Source organism: Platichthys flesus, chromosome 6 (genome assembly GCF_949316205.1).
Source record: "Platichthys flesus chromosome 6, fPlaFle2.1, whole genome shotgun sequence".
In the NCBI taxonomy this organism is placed as follows: domain Eukaryota; kingdom Metazoa; phylum Chordata; class Actinopteri; order Pleuronectiformes; family Pleuronectidae; genus Platichthys; species Platichthys flesus.
Genome location: NC_084950.1, coordinates 7,151,412 through 7,165,251, shown reverse-complemented (window position 1 = coordinate 7,165,251; position 13,840 = coordinate 7,151,412). Strand labels below are relative to the sequence as shown.

At 46.8% G+C, this 13,840-nt stretch overlaps 1 protein-coding gene across 3 annotated transcripts in view; it reads left to right on the top strand.

The window, feature by feature from the left end:
• The window catches only part of dusp8a (dual specificity phosphatase 8a), a 43,006-nt gene extending 33,432 nt beyond the window's left edge, over positions 1-9,574 (top strand). For all 3 annotated transcript variants that reach the window (XM_062390074.1, XM_062390075.1, XM_062390076.1), the window contains 4 exons: positions 4,485-4,651; positions 4,762-4,921; positions 5,280-5,403; positions 5,790-9,574. In XM_062390074.1, coding sequence (XP_062246058.1) covers positions 4,485-4,651; positions 4,762-4,921; positions 5,280-5,403; positions 5,790-7,014 — 1,676 coding nt within the window. In that variant the 3' untranslated portion in view covers positions 7,015-9,574. The remainder of the gene's footprint in view (positions 1-4,484; positions 4,652-4,761; positions 4,922-5,279; positions 5,404-5,789) is intronic.
• Positions 9,575-13,840: the final 4,266 nt, after the last annotated feature.

Below are 13,840 nucleotides of genomic sequence, written 5' to 3'. Positions count from 1 at the left end.
TATATGCACACACCAGGGCACATCAGAGCCTGTTCAAAGCAGTTAGCAGAGCAGATCTCCACACCTGCCACCCTTCACACTGTTAGGTGTGTGTGTGTGAGAGTGTTTGTGCAGTTCCCCTCCGCGCAGCAAGGTTTTGCTGCTTGAAGTGAAGAGAAAGCTAGCAACAACCAAAAGAACAAAAAAAAATCACACATTTGCCTTCAGCAGATGAAAATAGAACAGCGTCTGTCACATGTTATTTTTGAAATAGATGTGTGAACGCAGGCTAAATTACAGGAGGGTTTATAGTCCCATGTTGCAGTCACGTGACACTGCTGAAACAGCATCTGATCAAAGTGACATATTCCTGCTATCTGCCTCTGTGAGATAAGGGGAACAATAAACGGTTTAACCATCAGCCAGGATGACACATCACAGTTGTTCACGGCCATTGAAAAGCAATGACCTCATCCCACTAGCTCATCTATGGCCTGTCAATCTGCGTGTTCCTGACAGACGCTGCCCTGAAGCAGACCCTCTCCTATCGTCTCTCCAGGCTGCAGCGCAGCCTTTGTGAGGCTGGGTGGGGACATGTGTGCAATGATGTCATGTTGGGAGGTGGTGGGCGCGGGGGGTGGGGTGGGGGGGCTCACATTGAGATGCTAATGTCCCCCTCATAGTAGAGGGGGACAGCTGGAGGGGCACAGAGGATGGCGTCATGTCTCCCCTGATATGAACCACAGAGGGAGAGAGGGAGCGATTGAGGGGTGTGGGGTAGTTATTCAAGCAGATCAATGCCCCCAGGCTGTGGACGGTTGTACATGCCTGCCTGCCTTTATGTGTGTCTGTGTGTGTGTGTGTTTGTGTGCGTGCTGTTGTGTGTGTCCTCGCCATTAACAGACAAGTTAAAGAGGCCAACTGAAAACCACACAGAGGTGGGATGGATGGGGGGGTGGGCTGATATTGATGAGGCAGTCAATTGTAGCAACAGGAGTGATGTAACCACACAGCTCCCATTAACCACAACAGCCAGGCAGGTGTTGTGTGTCTCCGTCCATCTGGTCAATATCTCCGGGATCCCACTTCCATTCATCTTCAAGCTCCCCCACATCGATCTGCTTCACGGGCATGGCTCCAAGAAAAGAACAGAATTTGATTCAAACGTCTTCTGCTCAACACGCGCCTGTGTTTCATGTGTGTTAGAATAATAACCTGTAAATCTCCTATACAATGGAACGTGAATATTAGATCAGTGGGAGGAAGTGATTGATGAGGAGAGAGAGAGAGAGAGAGAGAGACCGCCGGCTTGCTATAGCAGCAAACAAAGGAGGCCTGAGTGCTCGGCTGTGATGGGGCGAGAGAGGAAAATAAGCAGTTGTATAAGTGATGAAGTGGGCAGAGGAAAACGGAAAAAGGAAGTCACCGCTGGCGAGCACTGCTGCTGGCGACACAGTGCCCTCCTTCCCGGTTGTGTGTTTTCTTTCAACCCCGAGGTACTTTTTTTCTTCTTCAAGAGCATGTGTTCAAAATCGGGTTAGTCACATCCTGTCCAAGTACATTTTTCCAGAAGTGGGAGATACATGACGTCGCGAAGTGCAAGAGACGGGATGCAGTCGCCCAGAAGTTAAAGTTACGCGGCGCAAACTCATGACTTCAGTGTGACGGCTCTTCCCCACAGGAGCTCTTATTTCTGCACAAGTTCATTTTTGAATCACAACCGCAGTGGAGGCTTCAGCTTCGTAGCCACTTTTTCCAAGTGGTTCTGTTTATACCTTGAGTTTAATGCAGCGGCGTGTTAAGTCCCCGCTGATTATCACGCCGCACTGAAGGTGAACTCATCTCTCCCAGTTGACTTTCTGATGTCATCTCGGCGGACAGCTGGGCTGGCGTGTGTGTCACAGGGTATTTTCGGTGACCTCAGTGTGAATGTACACACTGTGTCGGTTTATGTGTGTTCTTTGTGCGCCTAGATTGGAATGGACGGGCTGTGTCATCGTTTTTCTTTTTGAGAATGTGAGGCTATGGGTTTATTTAGTGCTCTCTGTGTGTCTGTGTGTTCATCTGCCCTTTGGACGCTCAGCATTTGTGTTTTATTCACTCTTGACATCACTCGGGGACGCAATGAGCCAACTGTCATCAACATCACTGCCCGTCCTCGTCTTCCTGACAGCCCTAAGTAGAGCGGGGTCAGTTGACAAGGTGACAATAACATGCTATCTCCTGTGTGACTAACGTCTATTAGCGGTTGCTGGGCAAACCTCTGACTTCACAGTAGGTGTTTGTAATTGCATTGACGTAATGTGACTGTAATGTAAATGGCCCTGAAAAAACAGGCACACACTCTTATCTCTGACTCCAGTCTACCCTTTATACCAGTAACCCCTTACTCACTCTCCCAGTCGCACACTGGCTCCGCAGCCTTCCTGCCCGTTTCACTATTTATTTAACACAAGATAAGCTACAGTAATCACGCATATGATTATTAATACAGACGTACACAGGAGATTTAACGGGCGAGAATATCTTTAAGAGATTATTTTCATTCATGTGTTCACTTCCCCCCTCGTTACGAACAAACACACTTTCTCCTCAGCGTTAAACACACAAACAGCGACTCTACCGTGGAACATCCTGTCTTCGGCCCTTCTAACAACTCTCTAACAATGTCCTCGCATCCAAAGGGAAATGGTTGAAGTGTGACGTGAGGCTTTTCCTGTTGATTTAACGGCTTCCTCCTCGCAGAGATACAGTATATATGTAGCTCCATTTATTTTCTCTGCATGTGTGTGTGTGTGTGTGTGTTGTGTGCGTGCAGGCTCCATACCAGCAGCTTGGGAACCAGGAAGAAAACCTTCAAGAACTACCCTTCCTCCCTCTGTTTTATCAATCAGTGACACTGTAGCACCGCCCAGAGGATCACTAGAAAGAGGCTCTGTAGGAGATTTACAGTGCCAGTGCTGTCTAAAGCCCAAACTACAAATGTGTTTAGTCTGCTCTATTAGAGGCCTAAAAGGTTAGAGCACAGAGTCACGCTCACACAGCAGCGATCCCTCAACGTCTCGCTCTCTGCGTTAAGCTTTCCCTCTTGTACCTTCTAAGTTATCTGATCGCTCTCTCTGCATCTATCCATCTATCCTTCCCTCCACTCCACCCCCCATGTGGAGCGCTGATGTCATCGCTCCGCTGGTAGCCATTAATAGCTGGAAACAGACAGGCCTTCTTCGCTTTGCTCTTAAAGGGACAGTGCACCCAGAATAGCACTGGGTCATGAGGAAGCATCCAGCTTCAGAAGCTGCGTTCTTCACAAATAGCTCCAAACGCCAGAGCTGCTCTCCTCTTCTATTTTGCAGCTTCTCATTATTTGTTCCTGATCTCTTATCTGTAGAAGACACACTGCAGTACGTGTGTGTGTGTGGTTGTGTTGGCCAGCCGTTGCCACATGATCGGTGCAGCTGGGTGTGTGTTACAACGGAAGGCAATGTCCTGCCTGCACTGTGCTGTGTGTGCTACTTTAGAACAGTGATGTCATGTCTCACTTACTCTCACTCTGTGATCGCCCAGTGTGTGTGCGTGCGTGTGTGCGCGTGCATGCACTGCGTCCCATGTTGGGTCAGGCATGGCTGATGGTAGATTAGGTTCTAATCTTCTTTCTGGGGCTCAGTGTTTCCTTGAAGCACTTCCCTCCTTCCTCACTGCTCCTGAGCGAGGTCATTACCCTCCTCAACACACACCCCCACCTCCACCTCCCCTCATTGGCCCCCACTCTGTAGTTATACAACCGCTGTACTACAGATGAGTTTGGCTATTTGTGTGTGTGTGTATGTGTGTGCACGAGCAGTGCAGTGCTCCTATGATGTGTGTCACTGTGCATGAGAGTTATAGTTAGTGAGAGTGAATATTGAGCATATGTTGACTGCAAGATTATGTGATCTTGTCATCAGATTGAGGCTTGGAGTATATCATCTTGTTAGTGTGAGTGTGTCTGTATTTGTGTGTGTGTGTGTGTGTGCGTGCACTATGCTGTTGTCAGGGGGATGTTACTGGGCCTCTGTCCTGGCCCTGCACCTGTGGCCTCTTTCATTCCCTCAGCCTGACGCAATGCTCTGCTACAGGACATGAGCTCATGCAGGAAACAGAGCCCCATACACACACACACACTCATGTACACATATGCCAAAAGTGGAGCCGCCCGCCTCTTAAAGGGCCAGACACGCATTCCTAGCCGCCCAACATTTAACCTAACTCGCACACAGAAGCCTAGAGAGCCTCTTTTTTGTTCCTGTTGCACTAAGCAGGACCCAGACGCTGTAGCCCAGATTCAACTCTGAAAGTCAAAAGAGCGTCTGTTTGCTCTGCTAATGGTGGTGAAACGTTTTTTTTGTCAATAGTCTCTGTGAGCGCATGGGAGTGTTTGCAGAGTTCCCAGTTTGTTTTGTAACTGCTGTGTGGAAAACCATTAGTGGACCTAAACCCCTCTCTGCCTGCTCTCTCTCTCTCTGCAGGAGGTTTTGCTGCCTTCTCCTCCTGTTTCCCCGGCCTGTGTGAAGTGAAGCCTGCCACTGCTCTGCCTATGAGCTTGTCCCAGCCCTGCTTGACTGTGGCTAACGTAGGGCTCACTCGAATCCTGCCACACCTCTACCTGGGCTCACAGAAGGACGTCCTCAACAAGGTAGGTTTACAATTTATTTATAAGTTTAATTGCCATCAAGGAAACAACTGACATAAAAAAATAAACATACATATATATATAAATAAACCCTTGTATCTCTTCTTCTGCAGGATCTGATGGCTCAGAATGGTATCACCTATGTGCTGAATGCCAGCAACACCTGCCCCAAGCCGGACTTCATCAGTGAGAGCCACTTCATGCGAATCCCGGTCAACGACAACTACTGTGAGAAACTGCTTCCCTGGCTGGACAAAACCAATGAATTCATAGGTAAGACGATAGAAAAATAACATAATGTGTTGGTGAAGTTTAGAACAATAGCCTCGAAGACGACTATCTTTTCAACAAAGTAAATTCAGCTCAAGTTATGTGTGAAAGAATGCACGATACTCAATACGACACATCCGCTCATTGTCACAGTTACTAAACGCTCACGTGCAGCTTAAGCAACAATAGCGTCAGGTAGAACACATCCGATGACCCCCTGTGCTAGTCCAGGAAATGTCAGTTTGCTTTCAATAGAGACTTTGTGCTAAAGATGAGACCTGTCAGGGATATGCAGTGTTGTGCACATTTGTGTACGATTGTGTGTATTCATATCTTTTCTCGTTTCTCCTCCCTTCAACAGACAAAGCTAAGGTGTCAAACTGCAGAGTCATTGTGCACTGCCTGGCTGGAATCTCGCGTTCAGCAACCATCGCCATTGCATACATCATGAAGACAATGGGCTTGTCGTCAGACGACGCCTACAGGTACGCTCGCTCCTCCCATCCACCACCAGCTGAGCTAAGGTGTCAGCCAGAGTAAAAAGGCAACTCAAGGTTAAAGGAAATGCTAGACATTTTCTTAACCCCCACCCCTCCAGTCGTGAGAAATGAAATTGTTAGATGGCTGCTAGGGAACAGAGCGTGTACAAAAGGCTTTGAGTTGCCTTGTCTGAACAACACTAGCACAGGATTAGGCATTGTGCATCAGTAAATCTGTTCGAACACTATGTCTAATGCATTGAAAGTAATTCTCCCCTTGAAACTGTTGTCATGATTCATACAGTTCAGTTTACTTATCACACAACAGTTGCCTTAAAAAGCATTTGTTGTCACTAATATTTTTCATATTTTTTATTTTTTCCTCCTAACAGGTTTGTAAAGGACCGGAGGCCGTCAATATCCCCCAACTTCAACTTCCTTGGTCAGCTGCTGGAGTTTGAAAAGGGCCTGCAGCTACTCCAAGCTTTAACTTCCACCACTGACGACCAAATCTCAGAGGTTAATGGAGTTGATACAGGTTTTGAAATGAACGGTCACCACAGCAAATATGATTCATCGGTGGCAGAGCCACACATCCCAGCCGAGCCCAAGCTACCGTCACCCACCTCCCTCCAGCAAGGCTTCAACGGCCTGCACCTCTCTGCAGAGAGGATCATGGACACTAACCGGCTCAAACGCTCCTTCTCCCTGGACATTAAATCTGTCTACTCCCCCAACAGTCCCCGCTGCCCTAGCCTGGCCCCCACACACTCTGAAGACGTCCCTAAGCTGTGTAAGCTTGACAGCCCAGGAACAGGCACTTCCAATGGTGTCTGCTCCCAGTCGCCCGTCCTAGACAGCCCCAGCTCCTCTGATTCACCATTCCCCTCACCAGGCAGCGGGGGCAGCATCGGAGGTTTGGGGTTCGGAGGAAGTGAAGTCCATCGGTCGAGTTCTTCCTCATCCAGACCCAGAAGGAAAGCTAAGCACAGCTCCAGCACTTCACCAGTCCACTCCCAACCACACCAACCTCCTCAGTCCCTCAGCTTGTCGCTGGACCACAAGAACCCCACCCTGGACGAGAACCTAAAAGGCTCCCTGCTCCTCACACTACCATCCGTGCCCACTGCAGGGTCTGGGGTCATGTGGACCAAACACAGAGACACTGTCCAGGCCACCACTCCTGTCACGCCTGTCACCCCCCCCACAGATGCTCCCTGGCATTTTGGGGCAGAGGTGGGCGGTGTGGGAGCGATGGAGCTGGGAGGTGGCGGAGATGGAGGAGGAGAGGAATCGTCTGTGAGATTTGGGAGAAGCTCGGCGTATGTGGCGTTTGGGTGTAGCGAAGGTGTGCGGTTACGAGACAAATCCCAGAGGGAGAAGCCCTCACCGCCACAGATACAGAGAGACCACCGGGAGTCCACCTCGTCGTCCATGGTGTCCATGTCCAACAGCTCAAACATCAGCGGAGCTGCGTCAGAGAAGCAGTTCAAGCGACGCAGCTGTCAGATGGAGTTCGAGGAGGGCATCTCTGAGACACGGTCCAGAGAAGAGCTGGGGAAGATTGGGAAGCAGTCAAGCTTCTCTGGAAGCATGGAGATCATTGAGGTATCCTGACAGATAATGGACATGAGCAGAGCTGTCCCCTGGGGACAAAAATGGACCTGTTAGATGGAGTTCAAGAAGAGGACAAATGAGGAAGAGCAGAAGAGAGTTTTGTGTGCTCCCCTCTCAGACAGTGTTAAAGACTCCAACTAAGAGAAGGACCAGTAGCTACACAAGCAGAGAGTTAATGTGAAAAGGTTAGCAAGCTAACTAGCATTTGCACCTGGACAGACAGAGCCTAAGATGTGGTGCTTAGCTGACCATAACCATCCTGAACTCTCGTACAGATCTGAAGAAAGCTCGGGTACAAGGGGGGGGCTGACTATACTGTAGGTACTGAAAATCTTAACGTTTCTGAGCTCTGTCCCAGACTCTGGGGAATGTGACATTTGCATCCTTATTATATAGAAAACCCCTGTTTTGACAGAGTTCACACACAAACTGCTTGCCTGTGGTCAAATGTTGTGTGCTTCAGTGGGTGTATAGCTTGTGATTTGAAACCAAGCCCCGTGTTTCCTCCCAAAAGCTTCACCCCAATGTCGTAACGCCTCGAAACCTTCGCACGGACAGCATCCACCCCCCCCCCCCCCCTTCCCCAGTGGCTCTGCCCGCTGCAGCCTCTGCATTACGACGATAACAGACTCCTGAACGGCACCGTCTCATCACATCGCTCACAGCACAATGCAGAGAGAGATCCCAGGGACTTGATGGAACGGCGGTACTGCATCCAAACAATGAAGGATCCTCAACTTTTTTTATTGAAGAAAAGACTTTTAAGCAGTGACAGGCGGTGTCATGTCTCCCCCCCCCCCCACCCACCCTACAAAGCACAGTGTGTCTTTCCTGACTTTGGCTCCCTTGTTTCCAGTGTTAACGGTGTGTTGGGACTGAGATTTTTTGGGACGGTGACAAGGGTCCAGTTTAAAGGCCCTGCAGCTCCTCTTCAGGCCCCACCCCGCCCCCTATGGTCACCACTGAGCATGCAGCAGAAAGGCTGACAGACAAAATACTATATATACAATACGGATATATATATATAGCAATTTTAATGGACTTCTAATGGACTTCTTTTGTTGTTATCGTTTTTAATTTATTGTACTGGTTCATTCTGGTAATGAGAAATAATATAATGTTTTGTGGATTTATTTCCTTTTTTTTCCTTTTGTTGAATTATTATTATTATTATTATTATTATTATTATTATTATTATTTGCTGTATGGTATTTATGAACACACCCTCATACAAATACACACATTCAACAAATTCAAGAAAGCAATATGTTTTGTTCCTTCTTTGGGGAGAGTGATGTATGATCTTTGAAATGCACTTTTCTGGTTTCCGATGAATAATTTGATTTTCATTGACACTCAAGCAACAAGATACTCAGAAAGCCGAGTGTTCGACAGTGCACAATCATATTTTGCCGGAGCATGGTACAGACGTCCTTGCGGTGAGATCTGATCTGTAAGAGCGGGTGTTTCTGCAATTTGGCTCGTCTGCAGAGGGGATTCATCCATTTGTCACGATAGAGGGCTCAGGCGTTGATTAAAAACACCTTTTTTTTGATCGTGCAGAGAACGACAGAGCAGCCAAACACACAACGATCGCTCTTACACAGCCAATCCTCTTCTGCCACTTCCAGGAAGTCTGGCATTACAACAACTATATGCAAACAGACACATGCTCTTTCACAGGTATATACGATTTAAACACTTGCACCTCTCCCAGCAAGCACCAGTTCATCAGTCATCATCACAGTGCGTCCCACCAAAGCTGAAACCAACACACACACATACATTATGCACTTATATTCACACATATAAAGCATAGGCCCTACACACACACGCCCTTTTTTCATTCTCAGGGGATCTTTCAGTGAGCCAAGCCCGACACAGGGCACATAGCTGCTGGTACATCAGCACAATGCATGTCCGTAAAGCTCCCTCGCTTTCTCTTTCTTTTTCTTTTTTATTCTTATTTCCTATTTTCCAAAGCTTTGATTAAAAAAAAACGACAACAGCATAACAAATAGAAAGGGGGGGGGGGGGGAAGAGGATGTTCGCATCCTGAGGGGGAAGAAATGAAAACTTTTGCGCTTCTGGTGAGAGTTGGTTATTTATTTATAATGTAAAATGTGTTTAGTTTTTCCTTTGACCCCATTCTCTCTAGCGATCTTTGACCTTTGACCTTGTGCTGCTGCAGCTACAGTAAGTTCGGATAGATTCCTGTGTTCCCATGAGGCTCGAGCAGCCTCTCCGCTCCTCTCCCCTCATCCCTATATTTTTAAGAAATGTTGTTAGAATTATTTATGACATGTAACAAAGATGATGCAGGCTGTCCCATTTGCTAAAATTGCTGTTATTGAATTATTATTATTATTATTATTATTATTAAGTGTAAATAGCAACGCATCTAAGAACACTGATGAATTTAGATGAGTTTTTAAAAGAAAATCCTGATACCTTAGGCTGCTTGACGCAAAAATACCTCAGGTTCTATTGAAAGGCTTTTCCTTCCCCTGTACATGTTTTGTGAAAATGAGACAAAAATACAGACATGACAAAATACAAACTCCTCTCTGCTTCTTCTTCGTCTTCTTCTTCATCTTCTTCTTCTTGTGTGCATGCATGCGGGGTGAACAGGGCCCGGGAAGGGAAATCCACCCAACAGATGAACAACAACATTACAACATCCCGAGTCCTGGAGTCTTGCTATTGATTTTGTGTTAAACAAAGTCCACTCCGACCACACAACACAGCTTTATTGATTTTCCTCTTCCAGACACTGGCATTGCCACATGCTTCTCTACGCTGATGGGCTGGTGAATTATTTAGCAGAGAAGATGCGTTTTCAAAAACTTCCTAGAAACACACGCCCACCTTGTTATGAAATCAACAACTAGATATTGCTAATGATGCCCAAAGCTTGGACGACAAATCAACGTGAATATAGTAATGGTAGAGATAGTAACTAAAGATAGCAATTTAAATGTTGCTAGCTGTGGCATAGATACATTATAGTCAAATCTAAATAGTAACTAAAAAATATAAAGGTCTAATGCTTACAGTAGTATATTAATAGAATTATTACCTTTTTTTGCATTGGTTAGAGGGTCAACAACAACTTCAATGGTTTGGGTTAGACTTCTGACATTGTTAGCATGCTAGCTACTGCTGAAGATATGCTAGTACACAACACGGGTTGGTGATTTTTCTATGCCTCGGCCAATTCAATTCAATTTTAATTGTGTAGCATCAAATCATAACAAACCTTATCTCAAGGCACTTTACATAATAAAGAATTATTGAGAAACCCAGCAGTTCCCTCCATGAGCAGCACTTGAGACTGGAGAGAAAAAACTCCATCGTGAACTGGAAGAAACCTCCACACAACAAGAGTAAGTGTGGTCGACCTTCTGCCTCGACCAGCTGGAGTGAGCGGAGACAAATGGTGAGGAAAGGAGAGGTGGGTGGTTTTAAAGCACCATGAGGAGGAGGACCTGCAAGACATTATGGACAGGAAGGTTCCAAAGGACTTTAAAGGGCCTAAGTCAAAAGGAACCTGGGGGGGCGGCGGCCCTACAGCAAACTGCACCGACTCCAGACCACATCATTCCAGGCTTCAAAAAAATTTTCAACAAAATTCCACACAAAGTGCACAGAGAACCCCCCCCCCCAGTCGTCCCAGGCACTTGTAGACGTGCTAGTCTTCAACTCAACCTCTAAAATTACTAAGCTTTTGGCTGTCAGCTAGCGGCATGGGGCCTTGGTAGGGGGTTTCCAACCAGGGTGTCAAGGCCAATCATAGAATTTACTCCGTTTCTCACAAAATGTTCACTTTCAGCCTTGGTTATGGAAGAATATAACTGTGTGTGTGTGTGTGTGTGTGTGTGTGTGTGTGTGTGTGTGTGTGTGTGTGTGTGTGTGTGTGTGTGTGTGTGTGTGTGTGTGTGTGTGTGTGTGTGTGTGTGTGTGTGTGTGACAATAGGAAAAGGACATGTACAACCACGCCTCAAATGAGCATCACACACTTGTTCCCTGTCTTCTGTCAGACTGACACATTATCCGTCTGCTTCCTCTTCTCTTGCCAACACACACACACACACACACCACGGGTTTACCCTCCGTCTCACCCGCTCCACCTCTTCCTTATCTGACTGTGTCTGTGGGCACAGGCGAAGGAGGGCGGTTGGTGAGGGTGTGGTGTTTGCCGATGATGTGATGTGTTTGAACAGTGCTTACCTCCAGGGTATCAGAGAATGAGATGACGTTGTGGTGTGTGTGTTTGTGTCTGTGTGTATGCGTGTGTGCATGTGCGTGTGCATGTGTGCATTTGCATGTGGGTTTGTGAGAACGAGAAAGACAAAGAGAGGTATTTGCCCCCCCCCCCCAGAGAACACAGTGTACACCGATGTTACAAAAAAAACTGCGTCCAAATCCAGCGGGGGGCCAATTCATCGACTCCTCTCAATGGGGGCTTGACTACAAAGGCAGTTTTGGTTTCATGATGTCATGGTGGAATTTCACCTCATGCAATCAAAGTTCATCCACAACTCCACAAACAAAGCATCCCTCCCAAAGCCCCTCTGTTCGGTTCAATGTAGCCAGGAGAACCAGTGTGTTGTTCTGGGACTGACGAGTGAGGTAAGGAGGAGCAGGAACAAATCCTTTCAACAGACACACACACTTGCACACACATACACACACACACACACACACACTCAAATATACACATGCAAAACCAGATGGCACTCAGCCTTTTTCAGTGAGCACAATACTGTCTTAATGAGAGTTTCACTGCATCCGAAAGGACACCGGCGGAGGTAATGGCATTACCAACATCTCCAGCTGAGTCCCCCTGCTTTTCATGTGCATGCATACGTGTGTGTGTTTGTGTGTGTGTGTTTATTTTATGGTCATCAAGGGAATTCTCCCTGACAAGACCACCAAGGTAATGGAATATATAGCAAATCCCACCTTCTCACTTTCATTGTCCCTGTAATGACCGGCCTGCTCGGCATGTTGTTGTCTGTATTTATCACCTGGATCATAACGGATAATCCCATCACAATATGCTCCCTCAGTGTATACACTATATATATATGTGTGTGTGTGTGTGTGTGTGTGTGTGTGTGTGTGTGTGTGTGTGTGTGTGTGTGTGTGTGTGTGTGTGTGTGTGTGTGTGTGTGTGTGTGTGTGTGTGTGTGTGTGTGTGTGTGTGTGTGTGTGTCTCTGTCTCTGTGTGTGTTTGTCTGTTTCAAGGTGCCCTCAGCTTGTATTATATGGATCCGTATCTCGGGTAACCTGTCCGTCTGCAGTCTCCCCTCCGCTGTGCTGAAGTCTGCACTTCTCCGCAGGTTTCCTGTTGCCATTGTTCTGTTCTCCCTCCTCAAATACCTTTCCGATGCAATGTTTCATATATTTCCTCCGGTTCCTTCTGAATGAAGTTCCTGAACGCAGCTCTGCCTGACGTGTTTTTTTCATTAAAACAAATATATGGGTGAGTCAAGGTCAAACGGTCAGCCAGCAAGAAAGTAAATGTTTGTTTTTGGATACAAAGGAGTGTGTGTGTGTGTGTGTGTGTGTGTGTGTGTGTTGTGTGTGTGTGTGTGTGTGTGTGGTGTGTGGTGTGTGTGTGTGTGTGTGTTTGTGTGTGTGAGCAGATATAGGATGTGTGCATTTCTCTGACATCATATATTTACTTGCACATGTTTATTGTGTTAGTGTATGTACGTGTGTGTATATGAGTGTGAGTTTTATGTATGGCTTGGCACAGACCGCTCAAGTCAGAATGAGTTGTCTGGAAAATACACAGAAAAAATGAAATGCTGCTTATTGCAGTGAAGTATTTTGAAGACATGATGACCGCACAGTAAGTTTCTATGACTTTATTGGACATAATGAGAACATGAACATACCCTCCAAACCACATGGGACATTAGTGCACATGTAAATGTACTTCACATAACTTAGGTCTCTGAGGAACTCCAGTTTCCTCCCACAGTCCAAAGACATGCAGAATGGTAAATGAGAGGGTGAATGGTTGTTTGTCTCTGTGATGCGCTGCTGACCTGCAGGTGAAGACCACGCCTCTCACCCAATGTCAGCTGGGATTGGCTCCAGCTCTCCTCACGACCCTTAAAGGAAAAGTGGTAGAGGATGGGTGGATGGATGGACGGTAGAATGATAGACAGAGGGAAGGATGAATGGATGGATGGATGGACGGTAGATTGAAAGACAGAGGGAAGGATGAATGGATGGATGGATGGATGGTAGATTGAAAGACAGAGGGAAGGATGGATGGATGGATGGATGGATGGATGGTAGATTGAAAGACAGAGGGAAGGATGGATGGATGGATGGATGGACGGTAGATTGAAAGACAGAGGGAAGGATGGATGGATGGATGGATGGACAGTAGATTGATAGACAGAGGGAAGGATGAATGGATGGATGGATGGATTGTGGATGGTGGACAGCACTGTGGGTCTTCACTCTGAAATCTGGTGAGTCCTAGGCCTCACCTTTAATACTCCAGCATCTGCATTTGTTTTGTTTCTCCACTCATTTATTCAGGTTTTTCCTTTGATATATCTCATGTCTGTGTGAACTCTACGTGCATGTATGCATGAATGCTTGGCATCTGTATTCGTGCATGCATGTGGCATTTAAGTAGGTGTATGTTTCTCTTCCTGCGTGGATCAGAGCTCATGCATACACACATGCAGTGAGTTGCATGAATGTAGGTTGCATGTGTGTAAACGCACGACTGTGTATCCTCCTCCTCCTCCTCCTCCTCCTCCTGGTGGCTGATGGGTACCAGACACATGCTGAGGGG